Raw genomic sequence first — 24518 nt, 5'->3', positions numbered from 1 at the left:
TCTTAAATCAGCTTAATAACAATTAAGGGCAAAATCCTCTCCTCCACATCCATGGAGGGTCTCAGCTGCAACAGAGCTTAGAGGCCTTCTGTTGTGCTAGGTAAGGGGATTCTTGGAACCCCAACAGGAATCCCCACAGTATGCGTGCTCTGAAGCCAAGCTCTGCGTATGCTCCCTCACAAAGAGGGCTTTTGTGGCCAGGGGAGATGCAGGACCTGGATGAGGAGTGGGACTAGTGTCTGCGAAATCACAGATCCACCAGCCATATCGTCCTCTGTGGAAAGGGGCTCACCAGTAGTGACTGTGGAGTAGCACTCATACTGCTGTGCAGCTTGGGAGTGAGGAAGGATTCCTTCTGCCATTGCTCTCTCAGAATGTCTCCTCTGCACCAAACCCAGCTATTTGGACTTGATATGGTGGGAGGACTTTCCCATTAAGGCTTTAAAACTATGTTACAGCCCACAGTAATGATTTATAGTCTTTCTGATCTTTTCCCTTCACTGACCTAACTGCATTTTTAATAGCCTTATATTTGTGGACAAGGTCCCCTTTTAATTGTAGCATTCTATGAAAAAGAACCCAGCTAAATCAGGCTTTGAGCCCGAGATTTATCATTCATGAATTACTGAAGGAATGTTTCCAGTCACTGGTGCATCTGCTGAAAGCCCCTGATGCCATGACACGGAAACAACTGCGAGTTTAAAAATAGAAATTGCTGGTCTGAGCAAGCCTTTCTTCATGCCTCTGGCAATAGAGTGAGCTGAACAGCTTCTTTTGCTTCTCATGTTGTTATATTTTATTTTTCAGAGGCTCTGTTTTAGGGTAGTGTTTTTCCTTTGTCATTTCTACTTACATTTGAACGTTACAGTTAAAGCATACATGGAAACAGCCTGTGGTTTTCAAATCTAAAGCTTTTACTGTTTCTATCAACTAGAATCAAATTTAAACATCTGATTTTTACAATATCACAAAACTGTTTTAAACTGTCATCTCTGCAGCAGTCATGATGGTGGTAATAGCTGCCGTACCAATACAATTACATTCCATTCCTAAATTTAAAATACAAAAACACTTAATGCTTCTTTGTGCATTATAGCAACATAATAGTTGCTGTGCCCAGAGGCTCCAGCTTCCAAATGATTCCCCTATTGTAGGGGGATGATCAGTGGCATTGCCAGGGGAAATGGGGTGTGGCTATTGGTAGCTAAAGCAGATTTGAGTAGCCTTTAGGTTGCTCTGATGTATGTCTTAGCTCCAGCCTTTGAACAGAATGCTCCAGGATCAGAGGATTGCAAAGGCCGCTGTGCTGCCACAGCTGAGGATCTGGCCTTCAGCCTGTTATAAATGCAGTATTGTGCCTTAGGTTGTACACTGGCCCTGGATTCCATCACCTCTGGGATGACTGAGGGCACTTGAGGAATCACTGCTGATTTACTCTCGTGTAATTTCGATCAGAATCGGAAGTCAATATCCATAATGTGAACAGGAAGTAGTTTTACTACTTGCCAATACCTGGGTTCCAACTTCTGTATTTCTGCTGCCAGTGGAATCTTTGTCACCTGAGAAGTCGTGGCGGATTGAGTTCTCTATGCCGCTTTACATTGATAGTGATGTCCTCAGCTTTTCCAGGAGAAATACAGAACTTGGAATGGAGGTATTGGCATATAAGCAAGAACGAAATTGATTTTGCAATGCATTGTTTGGTTTGAAACTGTCTTCATTAGTCTGCGCATGAACAAGGCTAGATTACTGATTAGGGTAGCTCTTAAACTTATTACTTACAATTTTTTGGAAAACATAAAATTCCCCAACACAATTCAAGGACTTAATTCTGCAATCCTTACTTATGGGAGTAATCTTATTCATTATAAATAGTTTGATGGTCTTTAGTGAGACTGCTTGTGTCAGTCAGAATTATTGGACTGGTCCCAGCCATATCACATCACAATATCTGGTATAAAAAAAAAGAAATACAAGCAGTAGGACTCTAATAGTAGCTACTTAGTTACATTTAGGAACTTAAATAATTTGGGAGTTTTTTTTTCATCTTTTTAAAGTCTTTGGAGTTCCCCTTAAGCTTCATACCTGACAAACCCATCTCAGCTGTGTGGGTATCCAGTGTACATACATACCATGGAGTGCTATCGCCTGCTGTATATTTGGATCACTAGCTTTCTCTTGTGCAGTATTAAAAGTACTCTTTAAGTTTCAGTTTTCAATGAGGGAGGTCATTGTTTTTATATTCTAATGTAGTGGTTTTCAACCTTGTTTCATTTGTGAACCCCTAAAAAATGTCAAATGGAGGTGCGGACCTCTTTGGATATCTTGGACATAGTCTGCGGACCCCCACAGATTGAAAACCACTGTTGTAATGAATTGGATGTGTGTAACTCTTATAATCAGGGAACAGATGTAAAACCAGGGGACTTATGTGAGCAATCACAACCAGCTAGCACGGAACAAGTTTCAAATATTGAGAATTAATTGCTTGCAGTGAACTGTATGCAGCCAAGCTATACAGTAAAAAGAATGGATGAAAAAAGTGCTGATTAATTTAGAATAAAGCGTCAGTCTGAGGAAACTGCAATACAGACGCTCCCTGGGTTATGCAAACCCGACTTACAGAAATCCGGATTTATGGAAAAAGTTCTGTAAGTTCCGTAAACTTTTTTTTTTCTTTTTGGCATAGTTGTCGGAGATACGTTCCCGACTTCTGTAAAATTCGACTTATGCAAGGTGTAAATCGGGGCGCTTCTGTAAGCTCATGAACATCTCAGGAATAGAGAGAGAAGCTGATTTTGTCAAATAAATTATTCACTGTGAATAATTCATTTAGGGCCAAATTGTGACCTGGCTAATGCAGTGCAATAAAGGGGTACCCCCTTGCAAACCCACACTGACCATTTGCATCATGGGTAACAGATACAAAGCCACTATTCCCCCCACCCCCATGTAGGTGGGCCATTATGGTGTGGAAGAGGGTGGGACTGCATTGTATTAAGTATAGACATTGTACTATTCACTCTCTCTCCAGAGGTGCGGGGGAACAATCTCCCTCTCAGGCTGTAGCTCCGGGGGCAGCACAACAATGTGGGCTCATGACAAAGCATGACTGAGGTCTCAGCAGACCTAAGTATGCTATTGTACTCTCACACTCCATGTGTTCTATGGGAACTTGATAACCAGGAGATTATTTTCCTTTATTTCTGCTGCTGCAACCATGGAATAAGTTTAATTTACTTTGAACTTTTGACTTCCTCCCCTGCACTTGGCCCACTATTCCATCTCTACTGGGTCTCCTAGCAATATTCCAAATCTCTGAGCCTCTACAAACAACTTCCATCTGTTGTTTGTAGGGCTGTCAATTAATCACAGTTAATGCATGTGATTAACCCAAAACAAATTAACTAGATAAAAAAATAGTTGCGATTAATCGCACTGTAAAAAAGATAAACAAAAGAAATCGTATTTTTCAATTCGCCTCGTATAAGTTCACTCAGTCCTACTTCTTGTTCAGCCAATTGCTAAAACAAACAAGTTTGTTTATATTTACGGGAGATAATGCTGCCCGGTTCTTATTTACAATCTCCCCTGAAAGTGAGAACAGGCATTCGCATGGCACTGTTGTAGCCAGCGTTGCAAGTTATTTACATGCCAGATATGCTAAACCAGGGGTAGGCAACCTATGGCATGCATGCCGAAGGCGGCACACGAGCTGATTTCAGTGGCACTCATGCTGCCTGGATCCTGGCCACCAGTCTAGGGGGCTCTCCATTTTAATTTAATTTTAAATGAAGCTTCTTAAACATTTTAAAAACCTTATTTACTTTACATACAACAATAGTTTAGTTATATATTATAGACTTATAGAAAGAGACCTTTTAAAAACATTAAAATGTATTACTGGCACGCAAAACCTTAAATTAGAGTGAATAAATGAAGACTCGGCACACCACTTCTGAAAGGTTGCCGACCCCAGTGCTAAACATTGGTATGCCCCAGCCTGCTTAAACTTATGGGCTCTAAATTTTGACATTGTTTTGTTTTTGAGTGCAGTTATATAAAAAAAATTCTACATTTGTAAGTTGCACTTTCACAATAAAGAGATTGCACTACAGTACTTGTATGAGGTGAATTGAAAAATACTATTTCTTTTGCTTATCTTTTTACGGTGCAAATATTTGTAATCAAAGAAAATAATATAAAGTGAGCACTGTGCACTTTCCATTCTGTGTTGTAATTAAAATCAATATATTTGAAAATGTAGAAAACATCCAAAAATTACAATAAATTTGAATTGGTATTCTATTACTGTTTAACAGTATGATTAAAACTGTGATTAATTGCAACTGTTTTTTATCTCACAATCAATTGTGATTATTTTTTTAATCATTTGACAGCCCTAGTTGTCTGTATATATAACAACACCCTGCCACCAAAATGTTTCCTTCTTTCTTCCCATATGTGGTAGGAGGCTGAGTCAGATGGGAGCAGGTGCAAGACATGTTATATTTGATTTTTGGATGAGTGACCTTTTTAATGTCTAATACTGCATAAACTCTTTGAGCTAAAAACACTTGTTTCATAACATTGGGGAGCTTGGAATTCCAGCTTGCAAGTAATATGCTGATTCCCTCCTCTTGTCCACTGGTGTATCTCCACTGAGGTCAATGGAGTTACTCCTGGTTTACACCAAGGAAAATGAAAGGAGAACCGGGACCTTTCATTCTAACTTTGGCTGGTATTGCGATATCAAACATTAAAATCTCATCACCCTGATTTATAGTAAATCGACATGGCATATTTCTTAAGAGGTTTATTAAAATTTATTAGCAGTAGTTTTCCTCTCTTTCATTTTGTACAGTTAAACCCATAGTACTGAAGCAAATTGGATTTCCAAACCAGAAGTACAAAAAATAGTCAGAAGACCATTTAAAAACATTTTTAAAATTGGTTTTCCGTGAAACAGCCAGCATTGGCAAAGTAGAGAAGAGTGTGTTGTGGGCATGAAGGCTTTATTGACATCTATTCGGAATAACTGACTTGTGGCTTTGCCACTGATGAGTAATGTGGTCATCGCAAACTCATGTCAATAAATCCTTCATATTGCCACACACCACCATGTACTCCAAGATACATTCAGTGCCTAATATAAAGGGCATGTATGCTACTGATTTTGGGGGGGGGGGCAGTTCCCCACAAATAATATGTTTTAGATCCTGGCTGTTTTTCCTCATTGTTTCATGTTTGGATTCTCTCCATGCTGCAGCCTAGTTTCATCCTGTTTCTCTCTTGCTAGATTTCCTGGGACTCTGACACGAGTCATGTGTAAATGACACCACAGTGAGAGGGTCTTGCTGGGTGTTTTGCCCGTCCCATCAAAAATTTAGTAGATTATTATTACATTAACAGCTGCCAAGTTTGATTGACCGTGGGTATCAATAATGCTGTCACAAAGTGATTAGAAGACTTGTGGCAAAGTATGAGGCAAAGTATGAGGTCCCACTGGGATTAGGTATTGCAGGACGTCGTGGTGTAACTGTCCCCTTTAAGGGGAGAAGGGGCCACACACCCTCCCCCAGTCATAAATAATTAGCTGCTTCCCTAGCTGAGGGGATGGGACTAAGGGGGTCAGGTGATAGGCTAATGAATAGCTGGTCCTCATAAAAGAGCTGAAAGAGCTCAGTTTGGGGAGGAATCATTCCTGCCAAAGCCCTGAGCCGGAATCTGCAGGAAGTTGGGTACTCCAAAGGAACCAGCCTGGGGGCCAGTGCTCTATCGTGGAGCAGGGAAGGATGCAAGAGCTCAACGGGGGCTGAGAACAGTACTTCAGGTGAACTAGCCCGGAAGGCTGAATGTTCTATATTGGAGCAGGGGAAGGGTAGAAAGATAGTGTAGAGGAACAGGGGCTCGCAGGTCAAAAAAAGCCCACCAGGGCGGAAGAACCTTTTTGTTTGTTGAGCCTTTTCTTACCCCGGAAGGGGTTAAATTTGTTTGTGACTTGGCTGGAGGGCCAAGCTACATCTCCTAACTGACCGATGTGTGGAAGGCTGAGGAGACCTACCTCAAGGAAGGAAACCAAGGCAGGAAACACTGGCTGTGCCACACTTAAGCAATAGGAGGCGCTACGAGACGACCCCAGGGTCTCAGAACTGGGGGAGTATGTACCATAGGTACTGAGAGAGAGAGAGAGCACACACAAAGTATTTCTGCTGGTTTGAGAGAGATTTCCTGTACATAGAATGGAAAATAATGTCAGAACTGGAAAACAGATTTTTAACCCAGGAAAATATTTAAGGGCTACTACAATGCAGAGCCATAACCTCAGTGAGTTAAGAATGAAGTGGTAACTTTAACTGAGAATTATTCTTATTTCACGGGATAAATCAAAGCCTCAGTGTCAATGGAGCTATTCAGATTCATCCATTGTATAAGGTACTTCTCTTGAGGTCATTTTCACTTTAGAGCTTGGTAAATAAAGTGTCTGGAACTCTGACAGTTTTATACCTTTGCCAATCTTTAAATCAAAAATGGCTGAATCAATTTTAAGTATTCTTTTGTAAGGAAAATATTGCATCTGGGCTGACAACCTCTGTACCAAATTTCCTCCCAAAGTGACTTCAAATGCCTGTTTATAAACCTCTACAATGAAAACTCTGACATACCCTGAACTATAGCAGAACACAAGTTGCCTCTATAACATATACAGTATGTCTACACTACAGACAGACTCCCACGGCTGGCCTGTGTTTGCTGACTCCGGCTCAGACTACAGGGCTGTTTAATTGCAGTGCAGACGTTTGGGCTAGGGCTGCAGCCCGAGCTCTGGGACTCTCCTACCTTGCAGGGTCCGACCCTGAATATCTACACAGCAATTAAACAGCCCCTTAGCCTGAGCCCCACAAGCACAATTCAGCTGGTACGGGTCAGCCATGGGGTTTTAATTTCAGTGTAGATATACCCATGGAAACATGTTCCATTTACAGCAGTTAGTACTTGATAGTCATTCCCAGGTTTGGACCCATTTCCACTCTTTGTATTAGCATTTCTTGTAAAAGTGCAGAGGCGAACACCTCTGATTTTTCACTCCAATATTTAAGGATGGTTGGTTGGAATTATAAATCTGGTACTGTTCTCTATTGTCTGGTTTCTAAAAGCATTACCCTCTCAGTGATAATTCCCTTGGCAAAGGGACTGGATGACTGAAGAGTTTGGCAACAGAATGAAGCCTTAAGCAGTTAGGGCATCAGTCAAAAGCAGCCCTGGTTGGAAATGAACAATAGCTATCGTTATGTGATGGCTGATATTTAGTGGCTTAAAAGGAATGAGTTTGATAGGCATTATTATATTTGTAATGCTGTAGCACCTGCAAGCCCCAGTCAGGATTGTGGACCTTTTGTGCTGGGCACTGTTCAGAGGCAAACTACAAGACAGTCCCCTGCATTGAAGAGTTTATATTCAGATAGCAACCGAAAGGTCTGCAAAGGGCATTATAAGCAGGGGGCATTCCAGTGATGCTTCTAACACAGTACACACATGTATCTGTGTGGGTCTTTTCCAGACTTAATCCTTTCCTAGAGTTGCTTTTATTGTTATCTGAAACAACAACAACAAAATATAAGCCTTAACCTAAACTTCCTCCTGTTCCAAAAGAATTGTTTTTGCTGAAAGACTTCTCTGTCCCTGCCCTCACTTCTCTCTACCTGAGGAAGCTCCTTTTATACTCATTTGTTTGAAGCTGATAGGACACTTCTAAACTGACATCAGAGTGATTTAGCAAAAATAACTGCATCTTTGTGCAAGGTTGGTCTTAGAACCATGTATCAGGATGACTCACCAAAAAACTTCTGCAACTCTATGCGTGGAACCTGGGACCCTGTTAGAGACATCAAAACAGTTAAAACAAAAGCCACCTTTACACATTCTGTTGTAAGCGTGATTCCTAACATTACTGCTAAATTCATACATTCTTACCTAATTAACAGTGGCCTACAACAGTATTTATGTCTGTCCAGTCATCCACAACACCCTCCGGTTGTCTTCATTTGGCTTTATACAGGGGAAGTGCACTCAGAGTCCTACTGTTATCTTCAGTGGAGGTAGGATGAGGCCCTATATGTGGAAGTTGCCCTCCTGCTGGTACCAGGATACTGGAAGATGGGTGGGATATTGGCAGGTTTCCACAAAAGAAATTCTCTGAGTCTGTATTCTGTTTTTCTTCAAAGTTCTGCTGAGAGACCTGAGCATCTCCTGCAGTTGTTTGCTTCTACTCCTCCTCCTTTCATCCCCCTCCCTGTTTTTATCTTTCACCAGCATACAGGTCTAAGCAAGGTTAATAATTACTGTCTGTAAAGCCATTCTGCCCATAGCCTCCAAGGCCCTGAAGCAGGTAATATGCCACCTGTTACCCAGCTGGCTTTAGAGCGAGGAAACTTCCAATGTGCCAGACTGGTCCTGGGTCTGCTTTTTCTCAGAGACTGCACCAGTCATCCTTATCTGATAGAGAAAGCTTTGTTCTGATACGGGGTCTCACTTGGGACATCCTTTCTGAGTCTTGCCAAGATCTTAAACACACAGAAACTTCACTGTTATCCAATCAGTGAAAGATCCTTAATGTCTCCAGTTTCACAGCCAGGTGGTAAATGCATACCTGCAATACAGGCAGGGAATTGGACACCTCTCAAGCTTGATTCAGTGTCAATTGTTTACAAAGTCTCATGGGCCTCTGTGGTTGAACCATGTGGTCCTTAATGTGTATTAATGACCTGCCTGCTGCTGCATATGGATTGAAACCTGTGGTGTGTTTTGCTGTGCAATAAATATTCCAAAGGGCTATTATTGTTCTTAAGGTTTGAAAAAAAAAAAGAATCTAAATCTCTGCAGGAGACAGAAAAAGAAATTTTGCTGTCTTTGAAACATTGTGGATTGTTACTACATACTTACTGCGGCACTTTGAGGTGATGTCATTAAGAGCCAGGAGCCTTGCAAAAATAACCATTTACCAAAGCTTTCCTACAAAATTAATCAAAAACTCCTTTTAGAAAGTATTCTCTGCTTCTGTCCTAAAAATTCAGCACCCTCCCCATTTGGAGTTGTTAAAGAAAACGTTTCCTTTTATCAGATATTTATTCCTTGGGCTCAGTCTGGGGCTGCTCATTTTTGGAGTGGAGATCTGACTTGCAATGCCTTCTCTATGCTTCTGTGCCCCGGTGCTTTGCAAAAATCTCTGTAATATAAAGAATTGGGATCTTTGCACAGAGTGTTCAAAATTTCCCAGACTTTATTTTTTCTGTAAGAAGTTTCTAGTTCTTTTCTGTGAAGTTATCGTTGACATCCTTGAGGCTGGCCCTAGGTATCTGAGAGGCCTCCTCTCCATCCATGTCCATGACTCTCCATGAAAGCTGTTGTCTGCCAGAATGATGACAAAACCAACCACTTTCTGAATCAAGTGCTAAGCTCATTTCTTCAGTTTAATTTCTCTCGATTTCTGCATGCACAAGCTCATAGACACACAATACACCAACTCAGACCCAAACAAACAATAAACCTATAAATTAATCAAGCTACTTCTCCTATAGGAAGAAAGAGAGAATGAGGTAGAAATTTATTTCTATTTTAAATAGTTAGCAATGCTAGATACTACAGTGATGAGGCCACGTGATAGACAGTCTATTGCCATAAAGAGTAAACCACACGAGTGCTCACTTCCGCTCTACTCTGCTCTGGTTAGGCCTCAGCTGGAGTATTGTGCCCAGTTCTGGGCACCGCATTTCAAGAAAGATGTGGAGAAATTGGAGAGGGTCCAGAGAAGAGCAACAAGAATGATTGAAGGTCTTGAGAACATGACCTATGAAGGAAGGCTGAAAGTATTGGGTTTGTTTAGTTTGGAAAAGAGAAGACTGAGAGGGGACATGATAACAGTTTTCAGGTATCTAAAAGGGTGTCATAAGAAAGAGGGAGAAAACTTGTTCACCTTAGCCTCTAAGGATAGAACAAGAAGCAATGGGCTTAAACTGCAGCAAGGGAGGTCTCGGTTGGACATTAGGAAAAAGTTCATAACTGTCAGGGTGGTTAAACACTGGAATAAATTGCCTAGGGAGGTTGTGGAATCTCCATCTCTGGAGATATTTAAGAGTAGGTTAGATAAATGTCTATCAGGGATGGTCTAGACAGTATTTGATCCTGCCATGCGGGCAGGGGACTGGACTTGATGACTTCTCGAGGTCCCTTCCAGTCCTAGAAAAAAAAAGAAGGGTAAGTGGAATGCAGAGTTCCAGTGTGGTGTTAGCAGGTATAAGATTATATCAGAGGGCTCTATCTGAGACCCTCTCTGCTGCACTCCTGAGTCACCAAGCTAATAACTAATCCTCCTCACTCGCTTTTCCAGCTCCCTCCCAAGATCCTTGCTACCACTCTATCAGGCCTGACCCAGTCTTCAGCCTACTGTTGCTGTCAGCTTCTGAGACCCAGTGAAAGACCCTGGCTCGCCTCTTATCCATTGGTGTCTCTCTTTTAAGTCCTGACTGTTCCTACTTCAGTTTTAACCTGGAGATGGCATGTGGATTGTAATGCTTTAAATTCCCATGACTGTTCTGCCCCTGCTAGCAGTACGCTAGCTGAGGGGCTGTGCCGAGCTGGCTCTTGGCCACACTCAGTGGTTAATTAATACAGAGCACTGTGTATAGAGGAGCATGGTCTCAGCGCAGCACAAAGCTCCTTTGTTCTTTGTCTTCTTTTGTTCTCTGTCTTCATTACTGAGGGGCTCTTGCTTTGCCTCCACTCAGACCTGGTTAATCTGCATCAGTTACTGAAACTTATTCTGATGAAGTCAACTCTTCATTTTTGTTATAACACTAGCCAACACTTTTGCCTTTTAGATACTAACATGCAGATGAATCAAACATGGCTTTAGCCCTCTTTACTCTGGGTTGTTATGATGTGTCTTTGCAATAGGCCTCACCAGTGAATCAAAAGTGAAATCCCAGCAGTAGATAAGGCAGGCTGGAAGTGCCACTGTTTCATATTTACCATTGTTGAGTGCCACAGCACATAAAACAAATGTTAGCTAGTTACTCTTGATTTAAAGGTATCCGTCCTTCCACTGCAGCAATTACACGTGTCGCCAGGTGTGGACATTGTGTTGTCTGGTTAACATTTGTTCCTGCACTTCTCAACTATAGGTTGGTGTTCTAGGAGAGGAGGAGGAGTGGGTGAATCTATATGAGGTGGAGAATGAACCTGATGCCCAAATGCTGGAGATACCAAACCTCATTCCATACACTCATTACAGGTGAGAAGAGCTGGTAATTAAATGCAGTATCAACATCCTAGAAAACTGTAGCATGGAGAAGCTTTTCTATTCATAAGCAGCTGACTGTAGTTTGCAATATGAATGAAAGGCAAAAGTTCACACCCCATAATGTATACAACGTGTTTAATACATTTAAATTCTAACCTATGCATAGTAAAATAACTAATCGTGATGCAAAGGGGAATAAACCAGCTAAATGGGACTATTGAGTAACTTCTTAGATCATGAGGCTGAGGCCTTGTCTATCCAGAAAGGACCAGTTTAACTAAAACTGATTACAAATCGGTCTAGTTAAACAGTCACAATCTCCTATCTACACACTTACATCAGTTTAAAGATGCTTCTATTGATTTAGCTTAATTTGGTAATTTAAATTAGTTTAAAGGTTTGCTTACAGAAATTCACCAAATTAAGATAAATCAATATATGTAAAGTTTAAACCGATTTTAGTACATCCAATTTAATTAAACTGATGCAGTTTTCTAGTATAAACAAGGTCTGAGAATGGGGATGCCCAATCCTAATGGAAAATGCCTATATTAAATAGTGTCCTAATAAAAGACTTAGTAATCAGGGACTTCTGGGAGCCAGGGCAAAGCAATTTGCTACAGACACTGTCTACTTTCACACCACTGAAAGATCTGTTACTTGGGTAACATGATACTGTGAATTGCTAAGCAATAAGATACATATGATAAGATCTTCACCTTGTTTGTAATTAGTTCAGTACCTGTGCACTAATTTTCTTAATTTTAGTAAAAAACCACCAGAGCATATTGGACTCTTCCTTCCCAGTAGAGCATATTGCCACTCAGTTGTATCTGATATATACGGACCTGTCAAGAATTTCTAAAAGCTATTTCCGGATGTGGGAGATTTCTAAAAAGGCAATTTTAGAACAAAAAATGTATTATCAGGATGTCTTTGTAGTCTTTCATGATGACAATGGATAGTCATTGGGCCAAAGAAAAAGAATGAGAAGGATTCCATGGCCTGGTAGTTAAGGCACTCACGTAAGATGTGGGAGGCACAAGTTCAAATCCCTTCTCCAGTGACTCTTTAATTGTTTATATAAAAGGGGCAGCTTCAAAAGGAGAGACTGGGAAAGCCTCATATCAGAATATCCCCCAGCCCCAGTGGCTAGGCCCCTCTCTGGAAATGGGGGAGATCCATGTTCCATTCCTGTCCCTAGGTTAGGTAGAGGGGGTAACTGAGCCCAGGTTGCCCCCATCCCAGCTGAAGGCTAAAGTTAATAAGGGATGCAGCAGTACCACCACCTCCTCCTCTGTGAATCTCATCCTCCTTTCCTTTTGTCAAAATTCCCGAAAAGCTAAACAGAAACTTTCAGGGTTAAGACTTTTCAACATTACCAAAATGTTTCATGGAGGTTCAACTTAATCTTTTCAAATTTGCCGAAAAATTTCAAAAAACATCATTTTCAGTTTGGCCCCAAACCATTTTTTTCCCCAAATTGCCTGCAAAGTAAATATTCATTCAGCTCTCTTCATAGGATCATTGAAAGAGATGAATTTCCCAGCTGTCACCAGATCCTTGAGATTATCAATGGTATCAATGGTCAGGAGAGTGCTAGAGCTGGGAAGGGGGGGCGCTCTCTTGCACTCCTTAGCCTGGTGATTAGGGTCCTGGCCTGGATGTGGAAGACTCAGATTTAAGTCCCTGCCCTGCCTGAAGCAGAGTGGTCTGAGATAAAAAAACCCTCTGCTTTGAATAAGACAGAGTAGGGATTTAAATCTGGGTCTCCCACATCCTTGGCCAGTGCCCTGCTACCAGGCTATCTACACGCTCTCTCTCTGACATTTCAACACAATTCTGTTTTCATGAAAAAATTTGCAAATTTCAAAACCTCAAAAATTGCTGCAAAACAGAGTGATCATCCTGCCAGCTCTAGTTACAGCACGCTGAAAGGATAAATCATGAGCACTAATTATCAGTTAGACAGTCTTTGTCAGTTAAGCTTCTTTCCTACACTCTTTGCCAATGTTTGAGTGTGAAATTAAGGATGATGTTTGTTTGATGTATTGCCTTTAATGCACCTCCTAAAGTGATCAAAGCAGATAGATAAATGGTGCTACGTAGTGTAGCTTGACCCTTATCTAAGTCCAATCATGAGAGCCAGAATTCCACTGTTTAATATAAACAAATTGAACAGTTACAAGCTAGCCTCAAATATTTGGAACTGCAAGACCCTCCTGTGTTTATGTCACCTGTGCGTATCTGAAGCCTACAACAAGTCTTAACTTTTTTGTGATTCCTTATGAAGTTGAAAAAGGCTTTCATGCCCCTATAGGGACTCCTGCTGTAGAAGAGATCATTTGGAGCAAACAAGATGGCTTTTAAACTGTGTATCCAATTAAATGACTTAATCATTCTTGTGTAGGAAAGGAGACAAGGCTGTCCACAGAGATATATCAGCCCTCATTGAATTGACCATTGAAAGGAAATATAACTGATGCATTTCTGATATTTGCAAGGGACTATGATATCCAGATACCGATATTTGTAACACCCTTTCTGAATGTAACACAAAGGCATCTCAAGGGAAAATCAGTTAATGCTGGCATAATCTCCTCAAATGTGGTATAATTACCGTAATCTCCTCATATTGCCCATCTGTTTCTAATAGACACTAAATTAGTCTAATTTTGAGGATCTTGCCATTGTTGCAGTAGTCAACAGGGCGATGAATTTAATGGGCATTCATGAGCAATGGCATTTATGTCTCAAATTGATGACAGCCTGGTTTTCTTTCTTTCTATTGGTGTAGTCCTGGGCAAGAAATAGCATTTGTTCAGTTTTCAGGTTAGCTTTGCTTTGGAACATGTTTGCCTTATGCTTTCTTTATGCTTTAGATTCCGGATGAGACAGGTGAATATTGTCGGCCAAAGCCCACTCAGCCAACCATCTCGTGTCATCCAGACACTGCAGGCACCACCAGATGTTGCACCAGGGAGCGTTACCGTGCGCACTGCCAGTGAGACTAGCTTGTGGATCCGATGGATGGTGAGTTAGTGTAAATTGAGGAGTCTGGGGGAGATGTCGACATCTGAGGTGTCAGTTTCCCCAGAGAATTTGTCCAAAGTTCATGAATTACTTTTTCATGCATTTGACCCAAAGAGGAACAGCAAAAATATTCCCTTTCCCAAATTGTCTGAAATGTATCTAAGCGCTTTACTAATCACCTCAATTCCCCACTGCCCTCGCTTACAAGGGAAATATACGCCTTGTGTAAAAGGCCAGAGATGTTAGTGCCTTAGCTTTTGAGGTTCTCCATGTCCTCAGCTTCAGTCAGCACATACAGGCAATATAAATACTTGAGCTAATTTGCTGCTTCTTTCCGCAGAGTTCTTTATTGAGTTCTGATCACTAAAATATGGTGATCTTGCAGATACTGATATCAAGAGATGTTAGCTAGGTTGGGAGTAGGGTGACCAGACAGCAAATGTGAAAAATCAGGATGGGGGTGGGAGGGTAATAGGAGCCTAGATAAGAAAAAGACCCAAAAATCGGGACTGTCCCTATAAAATTGGGACATCTGGTCACCCTTGTTGGGAGCTGGCCTTTTGAGATCATTTAAAAAAAAAAAAAAGGATTGATCACATGATGGTGAGGAGACGATGAAATTGGTTGTCCATAGGAAAAAAACAGAAGTATGTTGTAATGATAAATTGTTAATGAACTAAAATTGTAATAAGTTAAATGCTGCTTCTGCATTACACTGGAATATATCTAGAGTAAGACCCTTTATATTTAGAGAGTTACTCTGGTTTTATGCCAGTGTAACTGAGAGCAGAGTATTTCCATATATACCTACACATCACATAGGTAGAAACTGTATCCAGGTGATCGATTGCAGAGCTATGTGATAAATTGTGGAGCCAGATGATTAATTGCAGAGCCATTCACAAATTAATTTATCATGCACCTTTGACTGCCTCAGTTGCCCATGAAAATATCTCACTGGGATTTACTCTAATATTCTAGCTCCCTTCAAATAGTCTCAATTCTGCATTATAAATCTGACCCCAAAATAGTTCCCCCTGCTGCAGCTCCCTCCTCCTCCTCCACAAATGTGACTAGATAGGAGCAGTATTTCATTGGAAAGGCGAGATTCCAGCTTCCAAGTGGCACCCAGAACTTGCCTAGACCTTGAAGGGCTAAGACGTCAGACTTATAAATGGGACATTAGTATGTATAGAAAAGCTATTACAGTTCGTTTGGTCATTGAGCTGCATAACTCACTCGTGGCTTCACATATGAGTAACATGCTCATCCCTAAACCCTGCAGTCACATTTTAATAGCATATCACACCTTCATATCAGTGGCCTGTACTCTGGTTCGTTCAAGAGCATTTTAGGGGATTTTTAAAACTTTCATTAGGACTGTTTTATATTCATCCACCTGTAAAGCGAGATGTCATATTTACCATGAGACCAACAGTGCAGGGGTCAGAGGGAGCCACAAACACATCTGAAAATGACCCAGTTTAGCTTTTCTACACAGCATAATGTCAGCATTTTAAAGTGTGACCTCGCTGCCCTTCAAGGCCGACAAGTGAGTTTTGTGACCCTTTGGGAACTTCTTTCCAACTGAATGAAGTTTACATTTCTAGTCCTACTGGGCCGCAGGATAGAATACTTTAAAGCTATGAAATGTTAATATACAACAAAACCTGTTTCTGAAGCAGTGTTGAATCTTGCTCATACTTGGGCTCATACAGATGTAGTTTTAAGGGGGAAAATCCACACTCGGGTGGAGCAGGTGATGACATTTCTGGGGCAGGTTAATTTTTCTTTTAAGTGTCTGATGCTGCTCAGGGAGTTGGAATGTTAGAAAAAATCCTAGTTAGATGGATTAATAGGCAGAGGGCCAGTGAAACAGTCTGAGGTGCATGATATATTTATCCCACGGCTCTGCAATTTATCACTAGTTTCCACAGTTTATCCCATGGTTCTGCAATTTACCACATTGGTATTACCTCCACGTATATGGAGTGAGGGGTGTATGTAGGTGTGGGAGGGGCAGAGAGAGGTGTTGTTTGCTATACAATATGTAGGTAGGGTGGCATAGAAAAAAAATTAAAATATTACATGCAAAATAAAAAAAATATTATAAATGGTCAACAAAGGTAAACAAAATGTATAATAAACCCTCAACCTCTCACCCCCTGAACTTCTCTCACCTTCTTGCAGTATTTATTAAGTATATGAGTACAAAAGGCAATGACATATGATTTGAAAAGCATAGTCCACCCATTCTGTGCAATAATTTTGTGCTCTTATTATTAATGGCCAGCCTCTCCTGGATGCTCAATATAATGGCAACCCAGAGATGGTGGGTTACAGGATAAAATTGTGGCGTGTGGATCTGCAGTCTCCAGTGCTCATGAAGGTTATCAGTGACCGGCTAGAGAGGGAATATACTGTTGAGGATCTGGAGGAGTGGGTAGAATATGAACTGCAGATTCAGGCCTTCAATGCCATCGGAGCAGGACCATGGAGTGAAGTGGTGAGAAGTTGCACCCGGGAGTCTGGTAAGTAACAGTATATGTGCTTCTGTGAAGAATGGGCTCAGTGCATTTCAGTATCTTCAGCCCTTTCCCTCAACCTCTCTTTCTTGCAGATCTACTAAACCTAAAAGTGCAATCTACGGATCCATTGGTGGTAAAAAAAGACACATTTGCTAGCCAGGCAGCTGGTGGGGGAAGATTTTAAATGGAGTAGATAGTAACCAAAGAGGAAACTAATGATCTGAGCTATCAGTGCCACCTTCCAAAATTGTGCCTGTAGATCTGCATAAATGTAACCCACATGTGCGCATGCTAACAAGCACATAGAAATTGTTCTGTCCACCTGTTCTGAGTATGCAGATATTATACTAGTTTAGAGACTTCTAGTGGCCAGAAGAAAGCAGTCTCTACAATATCAAGACAGCAATAAATAACTGGTAACTCTGTAACAGCAGCAGAAGCTAGATCTTGCAAAGCTGTTAGCGAGGGGACTTCAAACCGAGCTTCTTTCTCAGACCCAGCTTGCATGCCTCTGATGTAATTTGCTTTTATTGCAGGTGAATAATTAGATGGAGTGACCCTACTTGGATAAAATAGTCAATAGTAAAAGTGAATTACTGTTGCATGTGACTTGTATTTAAGCAAGGATCATGCTTGTTACTTTTCTTCAAAATCATTTGAACTTGAGTGCTTTGAAAGTTAATACTGTACATGCTGTGTATGTATGTGCACATCTGCGTATATGTAAATATAGACAATGTGCCAAAACTACCAATGGAAGCAACAGGTGGTCAGCACCTTGCATGATTTGGTCTACTGGTTCAGGCAACTAACCGTTGAACTCACTGAAGGTAAAAGGCTAAACAAAATCTTTGAGCCCCTTCCTGTTAAAGTATTGGGTTTTTCCTAATAACTGGAATGTTATTGCTAGAGGTATTTTAAACAAAACATGTTTGTAATGGACTTTGAGATAGTATGTCCCAGAATAAATAGTTTTGAAGAGCTCTGTATCATTATAAGGAGATAACTGCATTTCCTCTTTTCTCTATTGCTGTTCAAACAATTCCTCTGAAAATTAACAGATACTGAGATTAAGTGATTTCATAAAACCTTGGGATAATAGTGGTCCAGATCAGCCGTTAAAGATCAAAAGTTCCATGTGTATATGTCAGCATTTTCTCTCCCAGTATTAAAAATATATATATTTAATTTGGCAAGAGATTCTAGAGGGGAAAGAATGAAAACTGGAATCAGAATGATGCTGAGCACTGATCTGGGCCGTAAGGACTAGTTTATTTGTTTGTTTTCCATGTATTTTCTTGGTGCACAGTTAAAGATCATACATTAGGCTGCATCTTTTCAGATTAAGTGGCACAAGAAAACAAATGTTGGTGGAGCAACCTGCTCTGTTGAAAACAAAAACTTAAGACTGAAATTAACCTGACAGGCCTTGCATTCATGGTCATGGCTGGGCTAAAGTGTGGGTAGGGTACACCTAAAGCCAGAGGTGGGGGGGAAAGGGAGGGCAGTCATTCAAGGCAAACACAAGTCCCATCAGCCACTTTCAGGGAGTGAGCACAATAGTAATACTTAACATTTATACAGAGGTGTATATGCTCACAATGCCTTACAAAAATTCTCCCAACATTCCTGTGAGGCAGGTCGAAAGTGGGTAAGAATTGATATCCTATATTACAGATGAGGAGACATAGAAAGGTTGATTTTAGCTAGAATTGTGGGTGCTCAGCACTCTTGACAGTCAGACCAAAGTTGACTCATCCAAGGCCACGCAGTGACAGAGCCAAGACTGGAGCCTCTATTTCTCAACTGCCAGTGCAGAGCTGTAACCACTAGCCCAGGATGGTAGCCTGAGAAGTGAGTTCAGGCACTAAACTCGCTCTTGGTATCCTATAGGTCAGTGCAGCTGGACGAGTCCATGATCTTTATTAAAAAGAAAAATTGCATCTGGATGACTGTTTATTCTAAGATGTGTGATTATGTCACTGTTAACTGAGCACACATGCTAACAATAAGTTGCATGTCCCTGCAGCTACTCTGTCTTTTAATGCATTTCATTATAAAGAAGGCTAGAGGCAACCAAACAGACGGAGCATGGAGAAGCAATACTGGGATAGCTTGGGGGATGGCTTAAGTGTAGACAGCAGGAAGGATGAACATGAAGGGAAGATCGACATCCTGGTTACAGTAACAGGTTGTTGAAGAGGGGAGAGAGATTAATTTGGGCTTCAAAAAGGACAGATTTTATTGATCCAAAATGTTTTCATACTCCGGGAACTTAAATAATTCAGTTAATTTCACTGTGTAATATAATCATAGAATGACAATTTACAAACTCTGTTTCCACTCATTGTGATGAAAATTGGTTTTCAGGATTACATATTTCAACTACAGAAATGCTAACTAGACCTTGATAGTGTTCATACAACCTTGATTCGAATGTTTCTTTCTTGATCCATAACCTCATGTTTTCATATAATTCATCTGAAATGCGCCAATCCACTGCCCTAGTATTTGTGGGCTCATAATGCTTCCTGATTACGTGGATGTGCATAGCCACTTGTCTTACAAAATCAGCTGTTGCACAGGCACAGTCACGTATCTGTGGAAGGTTCAAGCTCTTAGTGTTTCAGACATTGACCTTCATGAAGCAGTTAAGATGCTGAGATAAAGCATTGCTTTATTGCAGAAATAGGGCCAAATCCTCCGTTGGTGTAAAGAAGCATTGCTCCATTGTAGCTGATGGAGCTATATCAATTTACACTGGCTGAGGATCTGGCCTATAATGTCTAACTCACTTTATAGACAAAGGGTTTTATGGTGCAACACTATTATTTTTACCATAGCCATAGGTCTGAACCATCACCTCTAACTAACATAAGAGGTACAAATTACCAGCTTTATTTTTACTTTCAAAATGTGACAATGATTCAGTTAACTTAAATGAGCTAATACAAGGAACCAGTGGACCACTCCACGGTGTGGCATCTTTTAAGACAGTTGAACTTTCCTGGTAAAATCCAAAATAGAGACCAATGGATTGTAAGGATTGTCACTGACACTGATAAAGAGATTGTGACGGGTTTGATCACAGAAACCCCCTTGGGAGCTGCCACCCAATGTACCAAGACTACCCCTGCTTCTGTTTTCCCTACGAGCTCAGGACTCCAGCACCCTGTCTTGCTGAGCCAGACACTCCCGTCTGCCCCAACACAGACCCAGGGTCTGAATCACTTGCCCCAAAGCTGCAAGTTTCCCTGAAAACAGCTCACAGTAGTGTGTTTGTCTTTAGCACTCAGATGCCCAACTCCCAATGGGGTCTAAACCCAGATAAATCCGTTTTACCCTGCATAAAGCTTATGCAGGGCAAACTCATAAATTGTTCGCCCTCTATAACACTGATAGAGAGATATGCACAGCTGTTTGCTCCCCCAGGTATTAATACATACTCTGAGTTAATAAGTAAAAAGTGATTTTATTAAATACAGACAGTAGGATTTAAGTGGTTCCAAGTAGTAACAGACAGAACAAAGTAAGTCACCAAGCAAAATAAAACAAAATGCGCAAATCTATGTCTAATCAATCTAAATACAGATAATTTCCTCACCAGTTCCAGAGCACTCCCTTTTACAGGCTAATCTCCTTTTAGCCTGGGTCCAGCAATCACTCACACCCCCTGTAGTTACTGTCCTTTGTTTCAGTCTCCTTCAAGTATCCTGGTGGGGTGGAGAGGCTCCTTCTTTAGCCAGCTGAAGACAAAATGGAGGGGTCTCCCACAGGTTTAAATAGACTCTCTTGTGGGTGGAGACCCCCCTCCTCCCTCCTATGCAAAGATGGAGTTCTGGAGTCACCTGGGCAAGTCACATGCCCCTGCATGACTCAGTCTTTACAGGCCGACGCCATTTTCCACATGGCATCCAGGAAGACTTCTCATGTGGATTGGAGCATTCCAAGATGTATTGTTCCCCAAGCGTTTCCTGATCAGGTACTTAACCTGGCGAATTCCTTCCTAAAGAAGCTGACCAAATGCCTCCCAAAGCTTACTTAGAACCCAAGCAAGCATACAGCTCATATTCTTACCCTTAAGTAGAAAATGATATATATGTACAAATAGGATGAATAGATATAGTAGACCATAACCTTTACGGAGATCTGTTACATGGCACAGGCAGCACAAAACATATTCCAGTTATATCATACATACATTTATAAGCACCCCCTCCCCATAAAGCCTTATGGGGTACACTGTCACAGAGATGAACTATGAACCTTTGTTGCATTTACAATATGAGAATGTTTGTGTCAGGACAGGGATGTATGGTCCTACCTCAGTGAGGCACTCCAGGTATAATGGACAGAATGAGGCTATGGTGATGGTGAACGAACTGCAAAACCATGAGCTTCTGCTAAGGTCCAGTGGAAAATACCAGTAGATTCTCTGTAGTTTCCCATGTCTGATCACGCAAAGTACCCCATGCAGTTGGCATTACTTCTAACTAGCTCATGGAGAACAGTAGATTGTCTCAACATTTAGCTTCAACTTTTCGTGTCTTTCACTTTATCCTTTTGAGACTTTTCAACATTGTATTCTGGTTGTGGCACCCGGTGAAAAACAACCATAAATTCAACCACCTTATCACTAAACACAATACACAAACACACACATTAACAGCCTCTGTCTAGTGATCATCTTGAATCTGGTCCCCCCTTGGAATAGAAACATGACCATCAAAAAAAGATTTGCAGTATAGTGCCAGAACAGAGACAAACTAAAGATTTGGTAAGCACTTGACCCACAAAAAAAGAATTGCCATTTAGGTATTGTGCTTACATTCCCGAGGTAATATTTGGGGGAATATTTGCCCTGTCCATTACTGAGAGGTGAGAGAGAGCATCAAGAGGCTGGGCTAGCAAATCTTCAGAAAGCTCCACTTCCTGCATTGTTAGACTTAGACTCTTGCTAGCAGGAATAAGTGATCATATGCACAACCTAAAGATGTATGCACACACTGTGAGCACAGCTTCAACAGCAACCTTCTGTGAACTCTGGAGAACTTATGGCAGCTGACCAAAAAGCAAAAGATTATTCATAAAAATAAAGTCTTCTCTTGTAAAAAGGGAAATTCAAAGCAAAGAAAATATGAATAAATGAGGCTGGCAAAGGACTGCTTTCCTTTACACTTACTCGGATTCCTTTCCCTCTCCCGCCAAAGTAATTCATGTGGGAGTAGCTCTTTGTGAAGATCTACAGATAAAGTTATGGCAGGGATCCAAAGACATTCATGGCTCCTGGCAATCTGTTTTCCTTTAACATAATTATATCCTTGTGGGGGATAAATCTAGAAGAAGATAAAAAACACTTCAGCATAGAGAGGGGAAAAAAATCTGATTTCAGTCTGCTGCATTGTCGTGTGACGGTGCTGTTTTTCTCATGTCCCAGGTAATTGTTAACAGGGAAATTGTTTCAGAAATGACTGTATATGCGGTTAACCTTCAGTGCACCAGGATGTGGGTTGGTGAATTTTTTTTCCCAATATATATTCTTGTGTCATACTCATTATACTGTTCTTGCTGCTTGCAGCCTCAGGAGCTAGCCCTCCATAACAGCTTTTTTTCTGCTTTCAGTTTGGACGGCAAGGAGAGTGCTGGCTTTTTCAGGGGCATTGCGCTCCCTTGGTGATGCACTCAGAACCTTAGTCAAGCCTTCTTTTCCACGTGTGCTTGTGTAACATTCTCTTCCTTGGCAAATGAATGTTCTCTGAAGCTTGGCAGGTTTTATTGTGCTTTAAGAAGGATTATGCCCTTCAGACATTAGAAATGCACAGAAAAAAAGACGAAAGGGACAAAATAAAATCGTGTTTGTTGGACCCTTAAAAGCAGCCTCCAAATTTAATTGCATAACTGCATGGTGTTAAAGTTGTGGTTGTGTGGGTCTTCTGTGATGCCTGGAGAGGTAATATAGTAAGAGGATGCAGATTCCCTCTGCTTTCAGGTCAGTGAGGAGTCAGTAATTTCAGCTCCAGTCGTATTTCTAGTTTCATAAGGCCCAATAATCACATTTTATAATTTAAATGAAATAGGCATGTCTTTCTTTTATACCCTGCTGATCCAAGCTGAGCTCCTCAGTGATAGATCTACAACATTGTCATTTTGTATACTACACCATAATCAAAAGGCTTGGCGGTTGGAGCTGTCCTCAGTGAATCGGGAGGTCTGGGCTCAATCCAGAGGCTGGAATTATTGCCAATTCTACACAAGATGCTATAATTTCCTTTCAGATAGCATAAGAAGCAGGGCAGATGTAAAACTTCTTGTTGGAACAGATTTGCACCTTCAGATAAATTCCCAGTATATAAGGATCTCTGGCTTTCAACACAGGGAAATAAAACGTGTGACAGAGATATTGAGAAAGATATTTACATTAGTCCAATGCTAACTTGATTCTAATTATTACAAAGTATATAGAATGCTGAGCATTTAAATCCCAATTTCCATCTTTATTATTATTTTATAAAAATAAAACAAATGAGCACCCAGAAATGCACTGTCCGTAATTTAGAATCTTTGGTTGTTCACAAATGTCATGGAAGAATTAGTGAGAAATTAGGGTAGAAGGAGGGATAGAGCTAGGAAAAATAGGATGAGATTTAAGAGTGGGAAATATAGGGTGAATATCAGAGAAAAATGGACTTTCGTCTGTTTTAGGCTGTGGAGAAGTCTTGCAACGGACACGGAAAACTAGACTAAACAAGACAGAAGCAAATGCTCTGTGGGGAACAATCCTGAGCTGGCAGGGCGATGAAGAGGTGACGTAATAGGAAAGACCCGTCTCTAATGTCTGTGATTCTATATGATTGCAGTTCCTTCTGCTCCCCCTGACAATGTGTCAGCTGAAGCAGTAAGCTCCACTCAGATCCTACTGACATGGACATCAGTACCTGAACCAGAGCAAAATGGACTTATCCTGGGCTACAAGGTACACAATCGAGCTTTTAATACATTTGCTAGGCTGTTTTTCCATTTGATAGTTATTATCTAACAGATGCATATTAATTTACCCATTTCTGTTTTGAGAAGGGTCAGGAAATAGTCTCTTTCTTCGGAGAAGTGATCTGATTTGTTTTAGGTATGTCTACACCTGGAGCTGGAGATATAAACTACACTAGCTCTGGTCAAGCTAGCATGCTAAAAGTGTTGCCACGGTGACGTGAACAGCAGGAGTGGGCTAGGTACCCCAACTTCATGCCTAGTGTCTCAGATGGGTATGTACTAGCTTCTCCTGTTGTTCACATCGCACGTCTACATTCTGTTTAAAGCATGCTAACTCAATCAAAACTGGCATGGGTATGTCTCCTTGAATTGGAATTTACACCTGCAGCTCGAAGTGGAGACCACAGAAAGGGATATCAGTCAAGATGCTGGAATAGGCCTGCTCATACTCACCTCATCATCCCAGATCATTGCAGTTCAGTCACCAGAGATGAGGGCAAAGTATCCAACAGAGTTGCATTGTTTCTAACAATGCCCTCTGACTTCTAAAGTCATAATCTCTCAGGTTCAAGCATGCAGTATCACTAATTTCCCTTCACATGTCCAGCAGTTCATGGCTTACCTTCTGTGTTATATACAGCCAGTGCTCATGTCTATGGGATTACCTGTTT

At 41.1% G+C, this 24518-nt stretch overlaps 1 protein-coding gene across 2 annotated transcripts in view; it reads left to right on the top strand.

Annotated features, from left to right (window-relative positions):
- Positions 1-24518, top strand: part of SDK1 (sidekick cell adhesion molecule 1) — a 646617-nt gene that overhangs the window by 522106 nt on the left and 99993 nt on the right. For both annotated transcript variants that reach the window (XM_034784003.1, XM_034784002.1), the window contains exons 23-26: positions 11181-11290; positions 14182-14332; positions 16626-16863; positions 23718-23833. In XM_034784003.1, coding sequence (XP_034639894.1) covers positions 11181-11290; positions 14182-14332; positions 16626-16863; positions 23718-23833 — 615 coding nt within the window. The remainder of the gene's footprint in view (positions 1-11180; positions 11291-14181; positions 14333-16625; positions 16864-23717; positions 23834-24518) is intronic.

This window comes from Trachemys scripta, chromosome 10, assembly GCF_013100865.1.
Source record: "Trachemys scripta elegans isolate TJP31775 chromosome 10, CAS_Tse_1.0, whole genome shotgun sequence".
In the NCBI taxonomy this organism is placed as follows: Eukaryota; Metazoa; Chordata; order Testudines; family Emydidae; genus Trachemys; species Trachemys scripta.
Note: the sequence above shows the minus strand (reverse complement) of the source record. Positions and strands in the feature narration are given on the sequence as shown.